General features: G+C 40.8%; 2 protein-coding genes across 2 annotated transcripts in view; both read right to left on the bottom strand.

Annotated features, from left to right (window-relative positions):
* The window catches only part of dok7a (docking protein 7a), a gene marked incomplete at both ends in the record, with an annotated part of 48,967 nt that extends 29,895 nt beyond the window's left edge, over positions 1–19,072 (bottom strand). Inside the window, 5 exons of the mRNA XM_080741524.1 lie at positions 3,875–3,994; positions 12,754–12,954; positions 15,647–15,877; positions 18,847–18,892; positions 19,019–19,072. Coding sequence (XP_080597650.1) covers positions 3,875–3,994; positions 12,754–12,954; positions 15,647–15,877; positions 18,847–18,892; positions 19,019–19,072 — 652 coding nt within the window. The remainder of the gene's footprint in view (positions 1–3,874; positions 3,995–12,753; positions 12,955–15,646; positions 15,878–18,846; positions 18,893–19,018) is intronic.
* A 1,483-nt stretch (positions 19,073–20,555) lies between these two features.
* The window catches only part of hgfac (HGF activator), a gene marked incomplete at its 3' end in the record, with an annotated part of 20,324 nt that continues 15,732 nt past the window's right edge, over positions 20,556–25,147 (bottom strand). The window contains exons 11-14 of the mRNA XM_080741523.1: positions 22,144–22,283; positions 21,604–21,744; positions 21,209–21,351; positions 20,556–20,729 (exon numbers count right to left, since the gene is read on the bottom strand). Coding sequence (XP_080597649.1) covers positions 20,556–20,729; positions 21,209–21,351; positions 21,604–21,744; positions 22,144–22,283 — 598 coding nt within the window. The remainder of the gene's footprint in view (positions 20,730–21,208; positions 21,352–21,603; positions 21,745–22,143; positions 22,284–25,147) is intronic.

Below are 25,147 nucleotides of genomic sequence, written 5' to 3'. Positions count from 1 at the left end.
TGTGGCATTTTATGAGTTCAGTAGTTTACAGTCTAGGCATTTAGCAGACGTTCTTAATTCAGAGCGACTGTGGTTCTCAAAACCTTCATTTTGACCATCATAACTAAACATCATAACATAACTACGGCCATACTCTACCCTGATTGGTCGAGGACTGGTTGGCCACCTCTGAAAACTGAATCTAGCTATGCTCGTAACACGGGCCATGGTGGAAGTCCTTATATGGTCAGCACACATTCTAGTGAGGAGAATGAATGGATAATGTACCATTTATATTTTTATTTGAATGAAATACAATCACTGAATATACCTTTAACATTACCTCGGCCATCTGCAAACAGTTCACAATCTGTCACGATGCAACGCATTGTGAGCTTAGATTGTCTATTTTCAAATGGCCAAAATGTATAATAGGGCTGAAGTGGTTAATGTTACTTAGTTTACATGCAACACATGCAACATGTCACCATCGTCTGATGAAGATTAAAATAGGGCTTAATTAGTTAAGTTTGTGCTGAGTCTGACCTCCTGCAATCACGACACTGACTGATGTAAGAGACCTGTGTCTACACATTCTTTTAAAGAAAAGACAATTAGCGAGTGAGCTATCCAATGTCTGGTCTCTTCCTGTCGTGCGTTGGTAGACAGTAATGGAGTATAACTTGAGTGCTGTACTTCAACTCCAGAACAAATTAGTTGAATAACATTTGACCAGGAGTATCTATATTTTTGACTCAAGTATTGGGCTTGAGTACTTTGTCCACTGCTGGCCTGTACGCAACAAAGGGAGAGCGTTGTTGATAATAATAATGTGGGTGCGATAGAGCAGAAGCGCAGAGGGGCCGACAGAGAGGGAGTGAGAGGGAGGAAGGGAGAGGTATGTGAACAAGCAAGTGACGCAAACCAAATGACAAGAGGGGCTGGAGATCAGATGAGCCGGCGAGTTAACAAAATAGAGATGAAAAGAGGGAGATGGACAGTTTCAGTTTGGAGTGTTGAGTGGGAGACAGAGTGGGGGACAAGGGCTGACAAACAGAACGATGTGAGAGAGAGAGAGAGAGAGAGAGAGAGAGAGAGAGAGAGAGAGAGAGAGAGAGAGAGAGAGAACATGAAAAAGTGTGCATGAGTGGGGTGGGGGGGGTGAGGGTTGGACAGTGGAATCCTGTGGATGAGGTTACAAACATGCTCAGAGTGATTAGAAGGGTTTGGGTGCTCTGCTTGTGTGAACCGTGACTTTGACCTCTCTCTCTCTCTGTCTCACACTGTCTCTCACTCTCTCTCTCTCCCGACATCCCAACTGCTATTTATTCTCCTACGCACCAACAATAATGGGAGTATGAGCTCAACTTCTGATAGGGCATAGCGATGTGAGAAAAACAAGAATACCCACAAGCCCACAGCTGCCAACCCCCGATCTCACCACTGCAGTAGTTTTCACATTGGATGATAAGAATGAGAAGTGCAAGTCTGGAACATAAGTCTCCAGGCTAAATGAGCTAGTGGGGAAAACATCTTGTTTTGTTGGGTATTGCCTATAGCATTATGTGGCTTCTCACATCTGGAAAAGGACTACTTCCAACATGTCTGACTAGAGCATATAGAGCAACTGCAGACACATGCCATGTTTCTTACTTTACTGAGGAACAGAGAGATTTTCTACATATTGTATTGATCGGTTTCCATGATCTGCAATATTATTATAATTATATTATTATAATCCAAATTATAGTTATTTTGGTTTCTGTGATGAGTAAGCCAATCGCTCTCACACATGAAGTGAGAGTGGTTGGAGATGCAAGCAGGTCTGTAATGTATAATGTAGAATAGATACAGTATATGGCAGTCAATGTTTTAGGATTTTTAGTTTTTTACAGTACGTTTAATGGAATCAAATTGAAGACCCTGGTATACAGAGTCTAATATACTCTGCACTAAACTTGAAATATGTGCTAAGACAATATAATTGAATTTGCTGCTATAATAAAAGTTAGCTGCATACTTGTCCTCTTACACATGTAGAAGGTGACCATACAATACATGCTTACTGCATTACAGTAGACTTAAGTCAGGGTTTAGCTAATTATATTGACTAAAATTATCATAAACAGCGGTCAGACATAATATTCCTCGGACAAATGCTCGGTTCATTGCAAGATGTTAGCCCTGATTATCCTGTCGCCGACCTATTTTGGTGTTCGCCGAGAAAGGACCCCAATGTAAACAAGCCATTGTGCTTTCTTGGGTTTAAAACCTATTAGTAGACTTTGTATCTGTACTGTCATGTGCTTTTCCTATGCAAACTTCTAATAAAGTATTCAATCAATCCCCCAATCTGGCACAAAATTGGGCTTTGTTCCCTGAGATTTTGCTCGCTGTGTGTGAACGGCTCAAAGACACGCACCGAGGGCAATTCTAGCGCTCAGAGACATCTCTGGGAGCATCTCCAGATGGCATGTTTGATATCGAGAGCTATCACTGACTGGAAATCATACAGTATGAACTAGGTTGCGACCAGCAAAGAGCAGAGACGGGCAACCAATTAGAGGCTAGAGCACAGCACATATGGACACACACAGGTGTGTGTTTAAGTGTATTTAAGTTTTGTAAACAGTCAGAAAGATAGAAAGGATAGATTGACATGGGTGCATCCCGCCACTCCGATATGTCTCCTTTCCGACATGTCTCCATTCCGACACTAACCCTATCTCTAACCCTAACCCTAAACTTAACCCCTATGGGAGTGTCGCCACTCCGACAATTAGAAGTCAATTTCGGAGTGTCGACATGTCGGAATGGAGAGCGACTCCTGATTGACATGTTCATAGACTTTTATTGATTTCCGTCGGGAAATTCAGGTGTCATAAATATTTGTTGTTATGTTGATATATTCAAGTCTATAAAATGGTTGGAATCAGCATGCATATGGACGACAGAACCAACATGGCCAAGGCGCACGGCCATGCGCACCGGGTCCCTTTCCTGAAAGGTTAGTCAGTATATTTGCAGGTTCCATGAGGGGATACTTCCATTTATGTCATGATTGAAATAGGCAGGACTACTTGAATGGGCCCAATTTAAATGTAACAATTTAGTACAGTCCATTTCAATAAAGACATTTGAAAGACGACTTTGGACGTTGTGCAGTGTGTTTGAGCCATTTGTACACTCTTCAGATTTTAAATTACACTGACAATTTTACTGTAGCCTATATGCAGTAGTACACAGTAAAATTGTCAGTGTCATTTCAACTCTGAAGAGTGAGCAGAATGTCATAGTCCTTTCTCTAGCACATGGTGAAGAGGTGATGATGAGTAATTCCCTGGAAGCATGAGACCAGAGCGATACTGGCAACAGCAGTACAATATGTTCTGCCAAAATTGCACGCTAATAAAATCAGCCAAATGTGTTCCTATGATATGTCCTTTTCCTCCTTTCCGGGGCAGCAAGTAATGATCATTTTCTAAATTGATTGAAATGTGTCGAATGTCGATTCATCTCTGCAATTAATCAAGACCATAAAATGGTCGTAAAATATCGTAATAATGTATTATATAATGTAAACCCAAACAGGCATCTTGAAATTGCTAAATATATTTATCTTGTAGTCATAGACATTACCCTTTATTTCATAATGTGGAACCAAGACAAAGAGAATTTGGGGGAATTCTGCCTCACTAAACCGACTAGTTTGTGATTTCAGTGTAATTGGATTCATTTTCTGTCAATTGCACCTTCGATTACGGCTAATTGTTTCACCCCTAGCTGCCTGGCAACAAATCCCCTAACCCGCCTGATGTGTATAGATTTCTCAGGTCAGTTAAGTGTTCCATGCCGTCCTTGCCGCTAAGCAGCATTAAACACCTCTGGTACTGACCCGGCAGAACTGGCTGCAGTCCAAAGGGGCCCCTGGAGGGAGAGATGCCCCTGACGATGCAGTCGAACAGAAAGCTGATCTGCTCACCCTCCGTCGACGCGAGGAAAAACACACCAGCCCCTGTATGATGGACACACACACACACACACACACACACACACACACACACACACACACACACACACACACACACACACACACACACACACACACACACACACACACACACACACACACACACACAGTATCAGTCTCTTCAGTCTCTTGTGATTGTGTATTACATTTTTCATTTCAGTGGTCTCCGACATTGGCTTGACCAGAACATATCCTAAATTGAGATTCCGGCTGGATATACCTGTTGCTCTGACACAACAACAGAAAAACAACAAGCACTAGAAAACATCACAAGACAACGAAAACTGTTATGACTAGAGTTATTGGTATTGCTCCCTTGACAGAAAGCTATTTGTTTTCTATGCTGTTGCATTTTAGGCGTTGTGTTGTCTGCTCAGTAGCATTAAAAGTTTAAATGTTTGTAAATGCATACAGCATCATATATTAGGGCATTCACCAAATATTCGAATATTTGAATATTCGAATATCAAAGTCACTATTCGACGTTGTTCACCGAAGTCGAATATTCGCTTATTTTTATTTTTTCATTATTTTCTCTTTAAAAAAATATACGTTTATAAAGCTTGGCTAGATAGGAAGTCATAAGAATGAGCTGTCAGTGCCCCTGGTGGATGAATGTGTTAATGCTCTATACTAGTGGTTCTCAAACCTTTTTAGGCTGTGACCCCCAAAATAAACATATTTGAACTGGGGACAAGCACCCTGACAAGCACTTGGAATTGTAGGTATTACATTTAATGTGAATCAGTTCCACAGATAAATATTGTGAAAATATCAGATCTACATGCTCACAACGCCTCGCAACGCAAGGCGTTGTGAGCATGTAGATCGTCTATTTTCACAATGTTCGCCTCTTGCTTACTTAATATTTGACAGTTTGGCCAGTCCTGTCAAATATTCGACTATTCGAATACTTTGAGGTCGAATAATTCGAATACTAAAAATCACTATTCGTGAATGCTCTATCATATATTAATCATGACACAGGAGGTTCTCTGTTACATTACAGGACTTTGGAAGTATGTGCATATGTCAGGGGATACACAGTAAAACATTTTATGATATTGCACATAATTACTAGGTAATTACCAGGTAACTATTAGGTAATACCCAGTATTTACTGGGTATTTACAAGGTAATTACATGGTAACTTCCAGGTATTTTACCTAGTAATTACCTGGTAAACACCTGCTATGTTCCTGAAAACTACCGGGTAATATTAAGTATTTGCCTGGTAATTACATGTTAAGTACCTGGTAATACACTTATTAATTACTAGGTTTATTACCTGGTAGTTACCAGGTATTTTCCAGGTAATTATGAGTATGTAACTACCCAGTAGTTACAGTTGAACTGTACTGTAAAGTAAAGCGTGGGTCAATTGGATGACCTTACCTAGTAATTACTCAGTATTAACCCAGTAACTAGAAAAGTTTTTCCCAGGTAATTACCCAGTAGTTACAGTTGAACTGTACTGTAAAAGAAAGCATGGGTCAATTCCATGACATTACCTAGTAATTACTAAGTGTTTACCCAGTAACTAGAATATGTACCTTGCATTTACCCAGTTAAGTGGAACTACGGTAAAAATAAGTACTTTTTGTTGGGACCAAATGGCATCGTGGCCATGGGTGGATAAAATAACCAGGGAGGGGTGAATACTCAAAACACTCAGATTTTGAATGCCCCAAAAATGACCAGTGTTCATTTGCGTTCAGTGCATGCCAAGTCCTGGCTCTCCTCTCTGGTATCCGAGTCTGCTTCTCCGCTGGACAGCACACTGCATCTGAAATCCACAGAGTTCCCACCCAAAACACCAGCATCCCCAGTTCCCCACCATTACCAAGCCATGATCAAACACAAATATAAATTAATTATATTAACACCTCCTCACACAACACGCAGTGTGCTGTCTAGAGGAGAAGCTGACTCGCATGCACTGGACGCAAAAAAGAGTGTTTTGAGTATTCACCACTCCCTGGTTATTTTATCCACCCATGGCCACGATGCCATTTGGTCCCAACAAAAAGTACTTATTTTTACCGTAGTTCCACTTAACTGGGTAAATGCAAGGTACATATTCTAGTTACTGGGTTAATACTGAGTAATTACCAGGTAAGGTCATCCAATTGACCCACGCTTTACTTTACAGTACAGTTCAACTGTAACTACTGGGTAGTTACATACTTATAATTACCTGGTAATTACCTTGTATTATCCAGGAAAATACCGGGTAATTACCAGGTAATAAGTGTATTACCAGGTACTTAACATGTAATTACCAGGCAAATACTTAATATTACCTGGTAATTACCCGGTAGTTTTCAGGAACATAGCAGGTGTTTACCAGGTAATTACTAGGTAAAATACCTGTAATTACCTGGTAAATACCCAGTAAATACTGGGTATTACCTAGTAGTTACCTGCTAATAACCTAGTAATTAGTAACCTAGTAAGTACCTGGTAATTACTGTACTGTAAAGTAAAGCGTTACCTATTGTAAAATAGTTATTTCTGATGAGAGCTAGGTGTACAGAAACCAAAGATTGCAATTATGCAGATTTGTTTTTCTTCTGGCAGGAAATGCAATAATGTTCAAATATATTTGTATGTTTTAAAGAGGGTCATTCAAAAAAGGAAAACAATAAACTTACTATGCTTAAATAAAGCAAACAGCATAAAGTCTGACTCTAAACATACTGTAATAAGGGCAGAGCTCTCCAGCTTGTGCCCATGTTCACTCTCCACTGCCTGAGACAAGAATGAATCAAATACCCTTGCCTGGACCTGGGCCTTTCCTTGTTGGTACAAACCACCTATCCTTAGCAAAGGAACACTAGATAACTTTACCTAAATTAAAGCACCATAAACCATGAAAACATTTTAAAAACACAGAGTAAAATATCATCATCTACAAGCTAAGTATTATTCATGTTTTAGCAACATAACTCTTTGTATGGACGAAATACCGTTTCAGTCAAAATGCAAACTCCCCTGACAAGTGGTATGTTCCATTTACATTCCCCACCCTATAAAAGGAGCACTGCAGTCGCGTGTGGACTCTTTTAAGAGGATCAGACCAGAGATGTGGACTGTTAAATCACTGAATGTGTATGTATCAACTAAGTATTGTCTGCGTGTCATTTGTAACCTGAATTAATATGAAATGAAAATTAAATATGTAAAATGCAAACTGGGTCAAGATGTGAAACACAAACCTTTTAAACTAAGGTAACAGTGAGATCTGTAACTAAAGGTCACAACATAAAATAATGGTAGTGAGCAGTATGATGAGAATGCATGATATTCAGGTAAAAACTAAATATAATTGAACATGTGAGTGTGAAAGGCAGTTTCTGTCTTACCGCACTCACAAAGTATGAGATTATGAGCTTTATTGAAGGTCTGTTTGGCATGCATGCAGGTGACGATACATGGCGCTGTTTAGATGCCTCAATAAAATCATTGTTCACTTTAAAAAATGGTGTTTGTTCACAAGCTGGTCCAGGCGGCTGTCATTGACTAAGACAGGGGTCTTCAATGTTTTCAGGCCAAGGACCCCTTAGCTGAGAGACAGATGAAGCAGGTTCCATATAGTTTCATCGTTTGACAGCACAATCATCAGTGTATTTTGGATTCATATCAATTTGTGTTGACCTTTCACTCTGTACTTAATGTAATATGCTCTTTTGTCCCCTCTACACCAAACCTCTTTGCCGAAAATAGCTGATCTACAAGCTCACATCGACTCGCAGTGCGAGGCGTTGTGAGCTTGTAGATCGGCTATTTTTGGCTAAAGTTCTCAGAATATGGACGTTAGGGTTCAAGAGGTTAATATGAAAAAGGAGAAAAAAACACAAAGATTTGAAGGACCCCCTGTAGTAACTCTGAGGACCCCCTATGGGTCCTAGAACCCCTGTTGAAGACCCCTGGACTAAGATGTATTTCACAGAACTTCTGGATCCAACCATCTTCTATCATAGCCTTGCTCGGTTCTGGGGGCTTGGTCCTCTCCTGTCTCCTACTGTACTCCCAGGGTGCATGACTAACAAACAGCAGCTTATGTTATGGTTCCATCAGACAGGATTGTGCAGAGGGTGGGATATAAGTTGCAGATTGATGTTTGTTGGTTTTATTGTGGGGTGTGGGGAATGTAGTTAAAGGGATACCGGTATTTCACTTTCAAAATTACTTTTGGTCATTTTATCGTCTAATCAGGCTTTAGTGAACACCCTGGAAAGAGTTTAATTTGCTTGATTCAATATTTAAATATTTGATATACATTTTATCAGACATCCAGGGCCCACTCATATACAAACGTTACAATGGGTTTCTATGGGGAGTGTCTGATGAAATGAATATCAAATATCAAAATATTGAATCAAGCAAATTAAAATCTGTCCAGGGTGTTCACAAAAGCCAGAGTAGAAGATAAAATGACCAAAAGTTTTTTTGAAAATTAAATATCCCTTTAATATACAGTGTATATATATAGATCTAATTTAGCGGTTTTGATAGTAGGTATATTGTTTGGTTTTGTATTTGGGGACTATAGGTTATGAGTGCCTGAGGGTGGGGAGTATAGGAAGCTGCTCTGTTTTATGGTTATGATGTGCTGTATGTTATGGACATTGGACTGATTTTAGGAATAAAGGCCCACCATTGAGGTCTGATATATTTCCTGCTCACTTATGGTCGTGACCGCTTGGTCAATCCAACAAAGTGTCGTCAAATGGCGATGTAAATCTTTAAAGGTTAATGGCCATTGCTCCCGTGAGGCCTTTGACCTGCCTCAAAGTGCCTATACCACCCAACCTGTTGTCTATCCCTAAAAAGCAGTTTGTCACCAAGAAGACGGTCCTTAAATTGTCACCCTGTCTCTATAGACCACCCATGCCAGGGCTGACCTCAATCACATTCCACACACTCCCCTGGCCATGAATCACAGGTTTGGGTCACTCAAGTGTCTACACCAAACAAGATTGAAGTCGTATCTCTCATTGTACAACTGAAATGTAGTCATCTATCATTCTCCCTGGTCCAAGCATAAGATAAGTCAAGACCTTTATTCATCCCATGGAGACAATTCAGTCGTCAGAGGCAGCACAGCCGTTATACAGTTAAGATACATAAATGACATAATTGTTGCCTTAACCACATTAGCCCTTGTGTCTCTATTTTGGGCATGAACATTTTCCACATAAAAACAACTAACAAGTGGGCTATGTGGCATATGACAAAGTATTAAGATTAAATTAAAGTATTAGGTTTAAAGGATTAATGGGATTATCAACTCTTTCTTTTAACACATCATTTTCAGTAGTGTATCAAAACATTTCACAATATCAACAGTGGGTGACCCAGCATCAGCTGTTTTTCTCAAGGCTACTGAAGCTTTGGGCTACAACAAAAACAAAGAACAGGTGGGGAAAGCACACTGAGGTTTATGACGTAATACAGATGCTATGAGGAATCAAAACAAAGCATGTGAACCTTGACAGACTTGCTCTACTGTGATGAATTGGAAATGTCAGTCTGTCTCCAAAATAAGGAAAGAATGACAAGAACTTAATCTTTCAAGGATAGCTACAGCAGTACTGGTTTTAGAGATATTGGATGATGGTCAGGTAATGATTTCCATTTCTAAAAAGTATCATTCAGCCCTTATTTAATCCACAGGACTGCATCGATGTAGACCCTTGACGCCAAAACGAGCGTCAGCAACGTTCGTTAAAAGTAATTGCAATTGATTAAAAACCAGGTTCTCAAAATGTGTCGATGTGAGCAGTGACGACATTTCCCGAAAATATAGTGACTCTCAGGCAGTGGGAGGGGGGTGTAAATGAAGTTGGCAGTAAGTTTGGCCTTCTTTATATTTTATTTTACAAAGTAGGTAGAATCTCATGATAATCAATAACAACACCATCTCGTAATTAACAATTACGACAGGGAGGGAACATTTGCCAGAAATCTACTAGCTCTGCTACAACAAGAGCAGACCAAGTACAAAGTCAATCAGGTCTGTTTCACTAAGTATAGCGGATTTACAGGGTTAACAACGCCACCACACCACAAAAAGTAGAGTGCTCTTAAATCCTACAGAAAACAGTTGGACTGCTGTGAAGCCCTGTGTTGTGGACTGCTAAAAAGCCATCCAATGTCTGAATGGGTTTTTTGTGAAAGAATACTAATGCAGGTATCATTACATTATAGAATACCAATGCTATTGAGCCACCTTGCTAGTGCAGATACATTAACCAGAAGCCAGAGGTCCAGTAACACTGTCCCCTCAGTTCTCCATCTGCTGTGGATAAACTGTGCTAGGATTACGTATCCCAGGAATGCACGACCTTCAAGACTCACAAACATCGAGAGGTGTCTTCATTTCATGGTCAGTGCACAATGCACATATCACACATTATTCCCTGGTAAAGTGTACCTGTTTATTCATTTATTTGTATTACTTGTTGCTATTTTACTATTATTAAATGGAATGGCCCTCTTAACAAACTAAGCCGTATTTTATACGAACCCTATTTTCTATAACATCTTTAACCTTTAGTAACATGTTCAACTTTAATGACATGACCAATATAGGGACCTCGGTGTTAAAGCGGTTAATATTAAGCTGCATCTCAAAGCCGACGACCAATTCAAGCTAAATAAATCACAAGTCACATTCTTGAGTCTCATGTTTCCAGAGGGGTCATCGTGTATCCACATCACTGTGATGTCGGCGGCTATCTGGCACTCTTGTCGTGCATGTCTCTGTCTACACCAGGTGCTGACATGCGCTCGTCTGTCCTTTAATGATTTCATTCATATCTATTCCAAGACGTAAACTCAAACTGTGCTAGGCCTTATTGCAGCCACACTCGCTAGCTGCTCTGACAGGTAACATAAGCCAGGGGGCTGACGTGTGTAGTACTACACTCCAGTACTCCACTGGACTTTGTGTCTAACAAGTGTGATCGTCGTTCTCCTTCAAGTCCTCCACAGCAGAGCTAAAGGAAACCGATAGTTTCCCAGCAGACAGCTTAGCATTTCACACCACAAGAGAGGCGTTCGTCAGCCATATCCCCAGTCCGAGGAAACAAACCCCCGTTGATGTCGCACAAATGCATCTCAAGAGTTTCATAGTAGAACTCTGGTTGCGACTGCCTGGGGGAGACCAGCTCAACGAGCAGAGAGAAGTGAGACAAACAGTGACTGAGTTCATTCCTCTAATCCTGATGTGGACACATATGTTCTCTGCCTTGAGAAGTGCAGTTGGAGAGAAGTTACTCAGAGAAAAAACAAGTCTAGAGAAAATTCTCTGTGAAGGCATGATAAAAATGACAAAATGCTTTCAAAGAAAAGTCGAAATGCACAAAATGAATCATAGGGCTACATAATCAGTGTACTTACTGTAACTGTACTGAATCATCTGAGTGCGTGAACCACAAGACTGCATTTTACAAATTGAAACTCAAAGTGATTATTCTTAAACTTGAGCATATGGAGCATGAAATAAATGTCATGGTTCTTGCAATGTATTCTAAAATAGTACCTCTATCTCTCAATGAATCTTTTTAATGTATTTATGAACTGCTGATTTATCAACACTTCATAAATTATTCATGAGCCTTATATAATGGACAAGTATGCAGCTGTTTCGTGTCCCACGGTTGCTTTAATACAGGCTGCCATGTGATAATGATAACCGAATGCATCAAAACGAGTCATCAACAGACTGGTGTAGGACAATAACCAGATCACTGGTTCAATACATGATGTCTGCATGCCATGTTTTTTATCATGAATATAAATTTACCTTGGAACAATTTCATTTCCCAATAACCCCAAGGACAATCAATTAAATTTCCTTTTGTTGACCAAAAAAGCAGCAAAATATTCTAATGCCTAATACAAAAAAATACAGAAAACCTGAATTTCCCTGGTTGTTCTACATCAGGGGTGTGAAACTCGCAGCAAGATAATATTCACCCATCATCATTATATAATAAAGAACAGCAACTAAAATGATACATCTTTCATAGTCTACAACATAACATAGTATGTTACACATACATAGGCTGTTAAGAACAACCACCTCTGCTGCCATCACTCCACCACCTACAGTGCAGGTCAGCAGGCCCAAAATTAATTGCTCCAGTGACTAGAAATTAATCATTCTAAATATGCTCCCCATTGATCAGGAGGAGTTCTTTTAGCCTGTAAATGAATGCAAACAAAGTTGATTCTGACCATATAGAACATCACCAAACCTGGTATTGTTATTATTTTTGAGCGGTGCTAACCGCTCCTACGTCTGGCTTTGTGTGTAGGTCCTTATGTCCCTATGTCCGAATGAGCGCGAGACTAACGTCACAAGATACTAATGTCATAGAAAGTACGCAGAGACCGACATTACCACAGCTGACGGACAGAACGGCCCAAGAATATATGCACGTGTGTCATGTTTGATACCATACAAGTGCGATTTTGAATAGAAATGTAAACTTCCTGTTGAGTTTGACATCTCTATTACGAAGAAACCCCGGACTCTGGATCTGGACCCGGAACTTCAATTAGTAAAATCAACAGGAAATTGAAAAAGATAAAATGACCTCTCCTGGGTTTCACTGTTACTGCTGTTGCGGCTGAATTTCTCTTCCTTTATCTTATAAATGCCTCTAAATGGGGCTCAAAGTTAACAAACAAATGTAGCATAACATTAATGGAGTAAACATTAATTGACTTACAGTAACCACATCGTGTTCCCCCTTCAAACACAAATCCATTTGGTACAGGTCCATATCTGCGTAGGTCTGGGAGGTTCCAATGGCCAGTGATAACAGGGGGGATGTCCCTGGCTAGAGCCAGGAGGTTGTTGCACAAATGAAGAGTTGCAGGTCCGCTCTCCAACTTGGTCCCTGGTAATACTCCAACAATAAATCTGTGAACTGAGGGAGAAAACACACGAGTTGAAGAAACGATTTTCCAATGAAAGGAAATTACATTGTTGCGAAAACAAAACAAACTCCCAGTGAAGACAACAAATATATAACTATAAAGGGACAGAGAACACTATTCAATCATAAAACTGATTGTTCCAGTATGCCTTGATTCAGTCATTTAGTAATAAGAGGCATGAAAAACAGCTGAGAGCAGAGAATGAGATCAGTGAGTTGAACTGGGAAACATAAAAGGCTCAGATCTAAAGCCCAGAGCAATCAATCAAAACTTGTCATAAATATCAGGGTAATTGAGTCAATACTGTTGCTAATGAGCAACACTAGAAAACGGCTGTTCTGGGAGTCCGGAAGATGTTTGTGTGAACGTGCGTGTGTACATGTGCATGCATGCGTGTGCCTACGTGCGTGCATGACATGTGCGCTAAGAAGAGTTCAGCTTAATTTATATTGATACTCCGACAGTACGTGTCGCTTGCCGACAAGAACTGATTTTCAAGTCAGCACACCCCCTTGCAATATAAGACTCAGCCTAGTTTGATCCAAAAGTTATCAGCAGCATAACAACTAAGGTTGGACAATATGTAAAATTCTCTTGGATGCCAAAAAGATTTTGATACTGAAAATTGTACCAACATTGCATCTTTCAAGAGTCAAAGTAAAGGGTAATCATTTCCTCAAAATCCTCTCTTTCTTCTCTCTGTTTCTTGCCCTGTGTTGTAAGTCAGAAGATAGTAACTAAAGAAGACATGGAGGAACTGAATTATCGAATTTTATGGCTCAATACGTTTCAAGGAAATATGACAACATCGACATCTACAATAGTATGGAATAATGCTTGGTCCACAAATTTTGTGACAAAAAATTCCCAAAACCTGCCAGGTGAAACTGAGGTAGCAGGTGACAAAAAAAGTCACTCAACCTCGTCTTGTCATCACCCAGTTTGAGAGAGATTCATATGGTGTCACAGTTCATAACAAAAGCATTTGCACATGGTGGCCCTCAGTCCATCAGCTGGCAGGTGACATTTCTGTGGGACTGTACACACACACACACACACACACACACACACACACACACACACACACACACACACACACACACACACACACACATACACACACATACACCAACACACAAAGTACACATAGATGCATGTGCATTGTGCACACATACACAGACATGCACAAACAGAAGCCCAGCTGCAACGTGATGCCAATTGGACGACTCCACACATCATAAGGACCCAAACCACAGAGATGAATAACCTCTATAAATCTCAAGCAGGCTGTAGAAACAGCTGAGCATAATTTGTAATTGTTCATTAAAGACCGGCACAAAGGATAGCGAGAAGCAATAGTAGAGCATGGAGGCTCAAACAACAGTATTTGTAAATGAGGGCAAATGTGAGAGAACTAATGTAGTGCGAAAAACGCTAGTATAGTCAGTATACTTCAGTACCACACTGTGGTCCTATTGCACTGATGAATATGAGTAGTTATGCTCTTAACCACTTAAACCTTCTAGTGAACTGGACCTGAGTTAGCTCTGCAGATATGCAGATATATCTTTTTGGCTAATGTTCTCCCCAGAATATGGGTGGATGCTGGGGTTCAATTGGTTAATTAGTTGAGTTCCGAAGAAATGCAATGCTCACTGGCTGTTCGTCTCAACTATACACACCTCTAGGTTTACTGGTGATGGATTCTGTGGGGTCAAGTGCGGTATGTGCATGTTGAGATTGTCGAGATTGTTAATCTGCTACCTTCTTTTGAATTTGAATCCTGAAAAGTAATAGTTTAGTAATAGTTTAGGAGGTTTGGTTTCCACCCGACAGAGACAATATCTCAAGGGAGAAATCACAGTGCGGCTATGTTGCTTGCGAGTATTACTTTTTATTAGAAATGCCTACAAGATGCAGAGCATCTCAAAGTTTTAATGGTACCTTAGGTCCAATAAAATAAAACTTTTCAGCAGACTCAGTGACAACCTGCTGAATCCACATCCCAGAGTAAAAACAACAATTATAACTCGCTCCAAAGGACCAAGGACTTATTAGTGTGGGTACTTGTCCGACCGTCTTCTTTCCAGATAAATGTATTTTGCCGTGCTACTCCTCCCACAGTTTTTGTGGCACACGTGTACTTGAGCCATTATGTCAAATCGACCGGCTTCATCGGGAATCGTGTGCTTGCATTTTTCTAATAGATATGTTGTATAGTTTAATTTATTATTTTCTTTTGTAATACCAGTCCAAGGCCACTTATACTGTATGCAAGATCTGCTTCTTAACAAGAATTTTGATTCTTGAGTCGAGGTAAGATTGTGTTTTGTGAAACATTGTCCCTCCCTAAATTGTTTGGCCCCTGAAAAGAATGAAACATTCCATGGCATTGAAAACTCAATGTAGAGGCTAAAACTGTGTTGGAACCATTCAGAAATGTAAAAAAAAAAAGAATTGCATTGCAATTCCATTCCATTCATGTTGGAACGGTATTAGGATTGGTTTTCAAAACAGTGGTATATAGGATTGTAAGCATTGGTTTTCTCCAGCACTGAAATTAGAAGAAACCAGGCTACCTGTCTACGACGGAAATAATCCTGACAGTTAATGTAACTCAAATGGACCCTAAACTCTCGGAGACAAATAAACTAGCTAACTAGTGCACTTGAAGCATCTCACCTTCTCCGAGGCTGTATCGTATTCGTATTTCCCAGGCGTGCAGGGCCTCTTTGCTGTCAAAGCCCAGCAGAGTAGCCTGGGCCAGGCAGATGATGGCCAGCGTGTGGCTCACACCCTCGAACCACTGCCCGGTCTCCAGCCCGCAGATATCCTCCAAGGTGAAGCTGCCCCTCTCCCTGTGCCCCTGGGCTTTGTCCGACTTGTCTTTAAACACCAGCAACACCAGACAGTCTGCAAGAGTCAGAAAGGGGAGAAGACAGGTTTATGCACCAGCAGAACCGGACAGGCTACAAGAGTCAAGGGCTGTTCTCACACAGCGGGCACAATAACAATTATACGTAACTGAAAATATATAGTTTTATAAAAATTGTTCTAAGTCAAGTGGATGGCAGAGTTTATACACAGCTTTAACAAATACAATGAGTAATATTGATACTAGTTATTGTTATAGTGTTCAGTGTGAACGGACGGCCCTTCAGGATGGAGAAGCCAGACTGTTTTCACAGTCGCTGTAGAGTCAAACATTTAGTAAACTGATACAAAACCTACAAAGCAAAGTCTTTAATCATTTCGAACTTGGGGTATAGCGTAGAAAATGGACCAATATGCACAGCAGCCATATTGGAAAGACATTGGGCCTCTTCCTTACTTCATTCACAGGTCTTACCAAACATACTAATTAAGGCTCTGTTCCATTTGGTGTAGCGGAGTGCTTCTCAAACGAATTTCACGGACCCTGTGAGAATGACCGTTTTATAGTGGCTGAAAACAGTGAACAGAGGCAGGCACGTGCACACGCCACACATAGACATCAAAAAGGGCTTGAGCCCCTGCCCTTTTATCCGTCGTAAAAAGTGCCCTCTCCAGAAACATGAATGCAGTTTTTACTACGGTGAAAGAAATGCAAATGCCCTCTTTTCATGCCATACCTGAAGGCAGCATGCAAGAGAATTGCCTTGTCTAAACTAAACTACCCTGAACTTGAATGCAGTATCTTATGTTGAAAGAATTGCCCTCCCTGTGTAGAAATCAAGAATCGAAAATAGCTGACCTTCAAGCTCACAAAGCGTCGCAGCGCGACGCGTTGTGAGCTTGAAGGTATGCTATTTTTGATATTTTCACCAAAAGGCCCTTTTAGAAATGTCAGCCCCTGCCTCTCTAAAATTCTCTGCACGTCCCTGCGATATGGTGTATGGTATATTTATTCACCAACACATAACAAACATAACAAGGAGCTGAAGCACCCCATCATGGTGGTGTCCAGCTTCTCACCCTCAGCTCTTCCTCTTGTTAACTGGCAGCAGCCTTTTAAATTCCCAGGTGAGCTAGACTGCACCATTTCAAAGGGGTGTTTTACATATAACAACTACTAAACACTTACTTAAATACCCTTAACCCCCCACAAGTATATAAAAATCTCCATGAACTAGAACTACATAAGTTATATTAATGATTCCTTCTTCACACTACAACATCAATTAGCAATTACCATAAGCACATATAGGATGGGTATTGGCAAGAACCTAATGAGCCAACATGCACAATATCAGCACCCTGACTATGATTGACCAGAATGTAACAGAGCCTTAAGTCAAGTGCCATTCCCACTGCCACGATAACTATATGACTATATCTTTCACCATTGTTTTTTTTTTTTTTAGTTGGTTTGACCTTTTTGGTCAAAAGGTCTGGTTCAACGTCACTCGCGACTTCTGAAAAGCATTGGACCGAATGAGAGTTCGGAAATGTGCACGTCGGAAAGTCCAACTCAGCGAACAGTTCGGTCAAAGTATGGACAGGCCTTAAGGAAGAGGCTAATTTGCAATATGGCTAGGCTACTGCTGTGCATAGATAGAGCCTATCAGGGTGATATGGGTCTTTTGGCAGCATATGTTTCTTTCTATTTAAATCTGGGCATCCCCACAAAAATCTGTCTTGATCTATTTTAAATAAATTAAATAGACAGTAGCAGGGACCCATGTCTTTGGCACCTTCAAGAAAACCACACTGTCAACTGTCAGAACATATAGGCTACTGTCTCTCTCTCTCTCTCTCTCTCTCTCTCTCTCTCTCTCTCTCACACTCACTCACTCACTCACACACACACACACACACACACACACACACACACACACACACACACACACACACACACACACACACACACACACACACCTCACTCACATAATTGATGTATGAACATGGGCAGCTGTGATAACAGTGGCAATCAAGGTTTGAAGCACAAATAGGCCTAACCTGTTGAACATTTAGGCCTATTTTCACCCTCAAAGAACCCAACATTATAGCCTAGTGTAACTCAATAGTGTCACTCCATTGGTCTTATAGTGAGAGTTGCATAATCCTACACAATGGAGGAACATCAAAGCCCTGGGCTCTTGAAGTAAAGCCCATAAGAGCGACACGACACATGAGTAACTGAAAAGAGTTGGAAAGCTTCAGTGTCCTTCACTCACTTAACTGGATGCCGAAACGCTCTCACAAAATGGAGGTCGTTTATTATTACGAATTAATAATGTAACACATTGGGAAGTTTCGAAATAATATGAATAAACTATTTATTATTGGTATCATCAATATATACTTAAAGGAGCATGAAACCCTTTAAAGAATAAAAGTAAAAGTAGGTCTACTCATTATACACAATGTCCCCTTTCAAGTTTTCAAATCTATGAAGATATTTTGTAGCCTATATAGCATTGTTGTGAGCTTGTTGATATGCTATTTAAATGGCCCGAAATGCTACAAAGTAACTAGTAAGTTTTCAAATAAATGTAGCGAGTAAAAGTACAATATTTGCCTCTGAGATATTGTGAAGTAGTAGCCTAGAAGTAAAAGTAGGCTACTGGAAATTGGAAGTACAAATACCACAACATTGTACTCAAGTACTTGGTTACTTTACACCACATGCCTGAAACCATCGTAGCAGGCCCAACAAGACACACTGTACACAACACATGCAGCTGGAAAATATTCATATGGCATGCTGAACTTGAACTTCTAACAGAGTAGGCCTACTTTTACATTGCAGTATTGATATGTTTACTCAAGTAAAACACGTGAGTACTTTTTCCACCCCTGGGAAAAAGCACCGCAGAGCTTAGCAGGTCTATTATTGAGTGGAAATACTCCAGAAACGCTATTCATTCCAGCAACGCTGTCTGCTGTGAGTGTGAACGTACCTGCTACAGGCGAAGGCTTGCGGAGCACGACCCACCTAGTCTTCCACTGTCAAAACATAAAGCAAGCACAGACAGTCAAACTCTTTTACAACACGAATCAATGTGCGGCGATGTATAATTCATTCGGTCCGTGGTGTCCCGTAAATATAATGTTCATAGCTATTATTAACACCTTTTTCCCATCTCTGAATTTGACGTATCCCTCCACGACGACCGAATCGGTCATCTTCAGTCATGGTTCGTTCCTAAAATCCTGACAGCTGCAGGGTCGCTGGCTGTCTGTCCCGTGCCTGAATGAGGGGTCACTTTCAAAATAGCTGCTGTTATGGAGGGGGGGCGCACACACACACACACACACACACACACACACGCACCGTGCGCACGCACGCACGCACGGGAAGACCACTGGTTGAAAAAGTAGTCTACTCAAATGTTTTACTTGAGTAAAAGTATCAACTGTAATGATGTAGAAATACTCCGTTACAAGTAAAAGCCAGAATTCAAAATATACTTTAAGTAAAAGTACAAAAGTATGCACTTTAAGTATCAAAGGTAAAAGTAGCCTACTTATTATGCAGTGTCCCATTTCACAAAATGTATGTCAATATTTAGAAAATAGCAGATCATGTTCTTTCCATAACTTTTTTCATTTATTTTTAATAATTATTTGGGAAAATGGAAAAAATGAAATACATAGAAATAATTATTAAAAATAAATGAAAAAAGTTATTGAAAAAACACAGCCTGCTCACGTATTAGGAGGGTAATATGAGTCACCAGAAAAAAATAATGGGTGTTTTTAATGAATCCATCATGGTTAAAATGAATTTTTAAGTTACAATGGGTGTGTGTGTGGGGAGAGGCCCTGGGCCTAGAGGGCCTGGTAACATTTACATCAAATATCTACATATAATATTGAATCAAGCAAATTAAAAACTGTCCAGGGTGTTCATAAAAGCCTGATTAGACAATAAAATGACCAAATGTTTTTTGAAAGTGGAATATCCCTTTAAGTAAATGTACTTTAAGTTAATTTACACCACTGGCACACGCACGCACGCGCGCGCGCGCACGCACGCACGCAAGCACGCACGCACACACACACACACACACACACACACACACACACACACACACACACACACACACACACACACACACACACACACACACACACACACACACACACACAAAGACTGGCAGCACTAGTAAGCTATGGCCAGTGCCAGCCTAGTAGCCTACATAAAGGTTGGCTCCATCCCCCAGCAGTTGCTACCACCACTACACAGCTGGACAAAGTCAATTGATATATTTATTATTGTTGTAGTTATTATTATTTATTAAGACTGTCAATGGTGGCTAATATGTGTAAATGATAAATTAGCCAAAGTAGCCTATATGCACTATATTCTGCTATGTCCATGCAATGTTATAAAGAGAAAATTAACCCCACTTGCATAGACGAAGTTATATACAATTCAATTTCAATTTTCAATTCGATTCAAAGGAGGTTTATTCGAATGAGAAAACATACGTTTACATTGCCAAAGCAAGTGTCAAAACAGTTGACAAAAAAGTATATACAGTCAAGTTTTATTCTGTTATAAAATATTTCACAGTAAATATAAATATTTTTTCTTCAAAAGGCACAATATTACATACACTGACAAATACAAATAATATCCCATTGTGTCAAAGTTGATGTCCATTCACAAGGCCTTGCGTTTGCGTTTGACAATTGAATTGATCCAGTCTATATAGTTGACAACTTTAGTGTAGACACCAGGTTTCCCAGAGCGGCCGCAGCCCTCCCCCCAGCTTATGATCCCGTAGAGGAAGCTGACATCATCCCTTGCACAGGCCAGTGGGCCCCCAGAGTCCCCCTTTGGGGGGGAAAAACACACAAACACAAGCACCATGAATACCACATGCATTACGCAAATACCCATTGAACAGATGAAAACAAGAAATGGATGCTGAATCATGCACTGGTGATGAGACACGATGTTAGACGCCAAACCGCAGAAAACACTCAAAAACGGACTCATTAATATAACATATGAACACAGTTAATTGTGAAAGAAATGTGATTTTGTACACTGCAGTATGAACAGACCTTCTTGAAATAAATACTGTGACTTAACCGCTTGAACCCTATTCCACTTCATTGGCGCAGTAAGGGCCGGCCTAATGGACGTGCTCTTTGTCGAAGAAAGCCAATAACACAAGCCCACAACATGTCACATCGCAACACGCTGTAGGCTTGTAGATCACCTAATCTATTTTCTCAGAATATTCACCTATTGACATGCCCAGAATAGGGATGCTATAGGGTTCAAGTGGTTAAAGAGTCTGTCCTCACCTGGCATGCATCTACACAGTGATTTGTCCCGGCACAGATCATGTCGGAGGTGACATGGCCTCCATACACCTCTGGTTTGGTGCAAGTGTCATGGGTAACCAGTCTTACGCCAGCCTCTTGCAGGCTAGAGTATTCCTTTGCCTCTGTGAAACAACAACATGGTGCACATGCATCCCTCAGAATGAGTACCATTTATTATATGCATGAGAACACAGAATGACACTGTATTCAGGTCATTTGGAATGGCACACAACTTACGACAGCATGTCTAGAATGCCTCAATGTTTACATAGAGCAGCAAATGTGCAACCAATGCGATTACATGAGTTAAGTGTTCTCTTGTCATAATAATTCCCCGCTGACGGATTATGTGTGGCGTTTTAATTATCACTTACTCTCGTACATATGTCCCCAGCCAGTGATAGAACAGCAAAAGCCATCAGGGAACCTCATGTCTTTGTCTGGGAGACAAATGGGACGAATAAATGGTGTTTTCTTCACGCAGCGGCCATCCTGTTTCTTCAGTTTGACCAGAACTGTAGTTTGGACATAAAACATGCAGTTATGAAACAAAGCGACGTTTTGGTGAAATTATTAAATCTGTCTATAGAGAGGGATCCTGGCATTCAATCAATTCTCTGTGGGAGGTTTATTGCATGTAAGTGTGTGTGTGTGTGTGTGTGTGTGTGTGTGTGTGTGTGTGTGTGTGTGTGTGTGTGTGTGTGTGTGGAGGAACACATGGACACAGCTGTTCATTGGAACACAGCTGTGCACGCAGACTAGCATATCGAGTGAGGTTGTGTGTCTGTGCGGGGAGGGGGGGGGGAAGGTGGGTGCACTAGTTCATGAATCACTGGTATTCGTGTGTGTGTGTGTGTGTGTGTGTGTGTGTGTGTGTGTGTGTGTGTGTGTGTGTGTGTATGTGTTGTTCTTACCAATGTCATGTAGCGTTGGGTTAAACACCGAGAATCGCTTTGGGAAGATGTAATTTTCGACACCGAAGGTCCTGGTATTGGGACCTGTGACATTGAAGTTCTGCTGGCCAAAGACCACACGGATCTGATGCTTCAGGGGGCTGTGGAAATACATACCATTCTTTATTCCTGGTACAGTGAGTCTGGAACGCTCATAAAACAGCCTCTGGGTATGACTGTATGGATGTACCGTGTGGCATCTGAGGCATTCGTGGCCTGCCAACTTTCTTTTTTAATATTAATGTTTTATTATCATTTAAAACGAAGGTTTTGCCAATTATTTGGGGGCCCACTTGCAATACCCTTTCCGCAGTCCACAGGTTGGGAATCATTGTCATAGACATATGACTTAGTCAATGCAGTGAGAACCTCTTCACTTTCACCTGGAATGAAAAACATTCTACAAAGGTCCCATCCACTAAGATGTTTTTTCCTGAGTGCAGCAGCATATGTTTTCAATTGCTTTGTGAGCGCTGCTTTTTACAAGACTACCTGGCTGCAGACACTAGGGTCCTGTTGATGTCCACGGGAGACAGGAACATCAACAAGTGGCAGGAAGTGACCTCACACCTCTTTCTTGCTCTACCCCATGGAGGTTCTGTTTAGGGTTAGGGGGTAGAGTTGGGTTGTCTAAAAGATAAAAGATAACATGTACACATAGCGACAATGCGGCTCAAAGGGACTGTAGTGCCTTGGACTGCAAGGCAGAGACGTCACGTGACCTCCACAAGCGGCATGAAGTCACTTGACACTGTGAGGTCACTTCCTGCCACTTGTTGATGTTCCTGTCTCCCGTGGACATCAACAGGACCCTAGTGTCTGCAGCCAGGTGCTGCTCGCTTTTTACGCTATGCTGGAAACTGCAGCAGTGTGACAAGGCACTGAGTGTATATTCGGCACTACGCCACGTTCATGTCTGCCATTTTTTATTCAACAATCTTTTACATGAGAACACAAAATTCAGAATAAATTGTATTGGTCACATTGTTTGCGCTTGAAAATAATATTACTATGTTAGTTTCTCTATGTGAACTAGAGCTGAGGAAAGGCAGCTCTAGCATAAAAAGATTTAATGACTAAATTACTTTTTGATGAAGACCGTTTTCAGGAAGAAGATGTACTCATGTGTAAGGTTATGTGATAGGGTTCCTCTGGACTGGATGTTTTACTAAACATAGCATGTTCATAAAACTGTGTTTATGAAGGGTCAATGTCAAGTCTGTAAATCATCCGTTGGACAAGTTCCACCCACTTCTTCAAATGCCCAAAACCCAACAAGGTTAGAGAGATGAGAGCAATAATGTTACACCTCACTAAATATTCTGTCTGGCAAGAAATAACAATATTTCCTCCTCAGCGTCTTCTTGTAAATTAAGACTGGTCCAAAAGAGGGAGGGGGGGTCAGCTCTGAACCCTTTTTGATAGAATGCTAGAATATCCACATATTTGCTCATATACCTTCATGATTCAATGTAATGTTCTCTATCTGACCCATTATTAGGCAAGGGCTTTATCTAGAAATACCTATTCTTCGTTCAGTAACATTCTCAGGATACTAGACTGATAGTAAGCAATTCAAATAAGCAATTTAACATTTGCAATATTTATCATATGTACTTATGTATGAACATAAGCTGTGACTGTGTTTTTGCATTTTTCTATCACATTGTTAATTACCAATGCATGCAGGTCCTCAAGTTACAGCTAACCATTGTTGTATTAAATTATTTGCCATTCCACTTTCTGTCTCTACTAATTACCATCTACCCCTGGTGCCAAAAGGTCTGTCTGTTGGGTCTCTGTATGGTCTGGTGTTTAATTAACATCAACATTTCTTCATGGTTTAATTCTTCATTGTCTTGCATGCATATGCATTGATATAAAAAACGTGCACAAAAAGTAAGGAAACCTTGCTTGGGTCCATTATATCTCACCTTTAATAATACCAATTGGTATTGTGTTTTATATAATTCTTATTGTTGATTAGTCACCTTTACAGCGAGATACAGATTATAAGCATCAGGCATTCGTGGAATGAGCAACACAGCCAAATGTGTGGGTAGCGCCGACAAAATATTTGTCGGCGCTACCCATACGTGCCTGTGTCTTCATGACATTAGGGCAACTGCACCAAATGGCCTGACTCTCAACTCAACACATAAACACCGCCTGACGTTGATTCAGGATGAGTCATTCCTAAGTTCCCTTACCTCGCCAAGCTTCTGCCACAGAGCTAGCTACTATGTCACTCAATGAAACTTTTCATAGTGGTGAAACTCTGGGTGAGTCAATACTGTAATACTGTTCTGCTGGCATTCACTCTCGTCTTGGGCTTCAAGTGCTGGCAGGTGTGTGCCAGTCACAGGTATGTGCCTAGGACCCGAGCATGGGTTCTGCCAGAATTTGGGACCTAAAGCTATCCTCCAGGATGACAACGCTCGCCCCCACAGAGCCAGGATTATCTAGACTAGAGTACCTCCGGAATTTGGGAGTAGAGAGGATGGAATGGCCTGCCGTGAGTCCAGACCTCAACCCAATTGAACACTTGTGGGATCAGCTTGAGCGAGCTGTACGTGTGATCAACAGAACCATGTTGGCTGACTTATGACAAATCCTGGTGAGGAATAGGATGCCATCCGAGTGAGGTCCCTGACACTGAGTGTAAAATTAATAAAGTGTATGCATGGCCAATGTGTTGTTTATTTTCTTACTGTGGGAGAGTGCAATCTTCGATGCTCTAAGCATCAAAGGTGAATACCAGCAGAACAGTATTACAGAACATTTTGGCAACTTTTGGGTCAGCGCTACCCACACGTTTGGCTGTGTTGCTCATTCCACGAATGCCCGATGCTTAATCAACGATGAAAATGATATAAAACTCAATACCAATTGGTATTATTAAAGGTGAGATATAGTGGACTGAATTCAAGTTTCCTTACTTTTTGTGCACGGTTTTATCTTTGTA

Source organism: Nannobrachium achirus, assembly GCF_963921795.1.
Source record: "Nannobrachium achirus genome assembly, chromosome: 14".
NCBI classification, from domain to species: Eukaryota; Metazoa; Chordata; class Actinopteri; order Myctophiformes; family Myctophidae; genus Nannobrachium; species Nannobrachium achirus.
The sequence above is the reverse complement of the archived record's forward strand: the minus strand, read 5'-3'. Positions and strand labels throughout refer to the sequence as shown.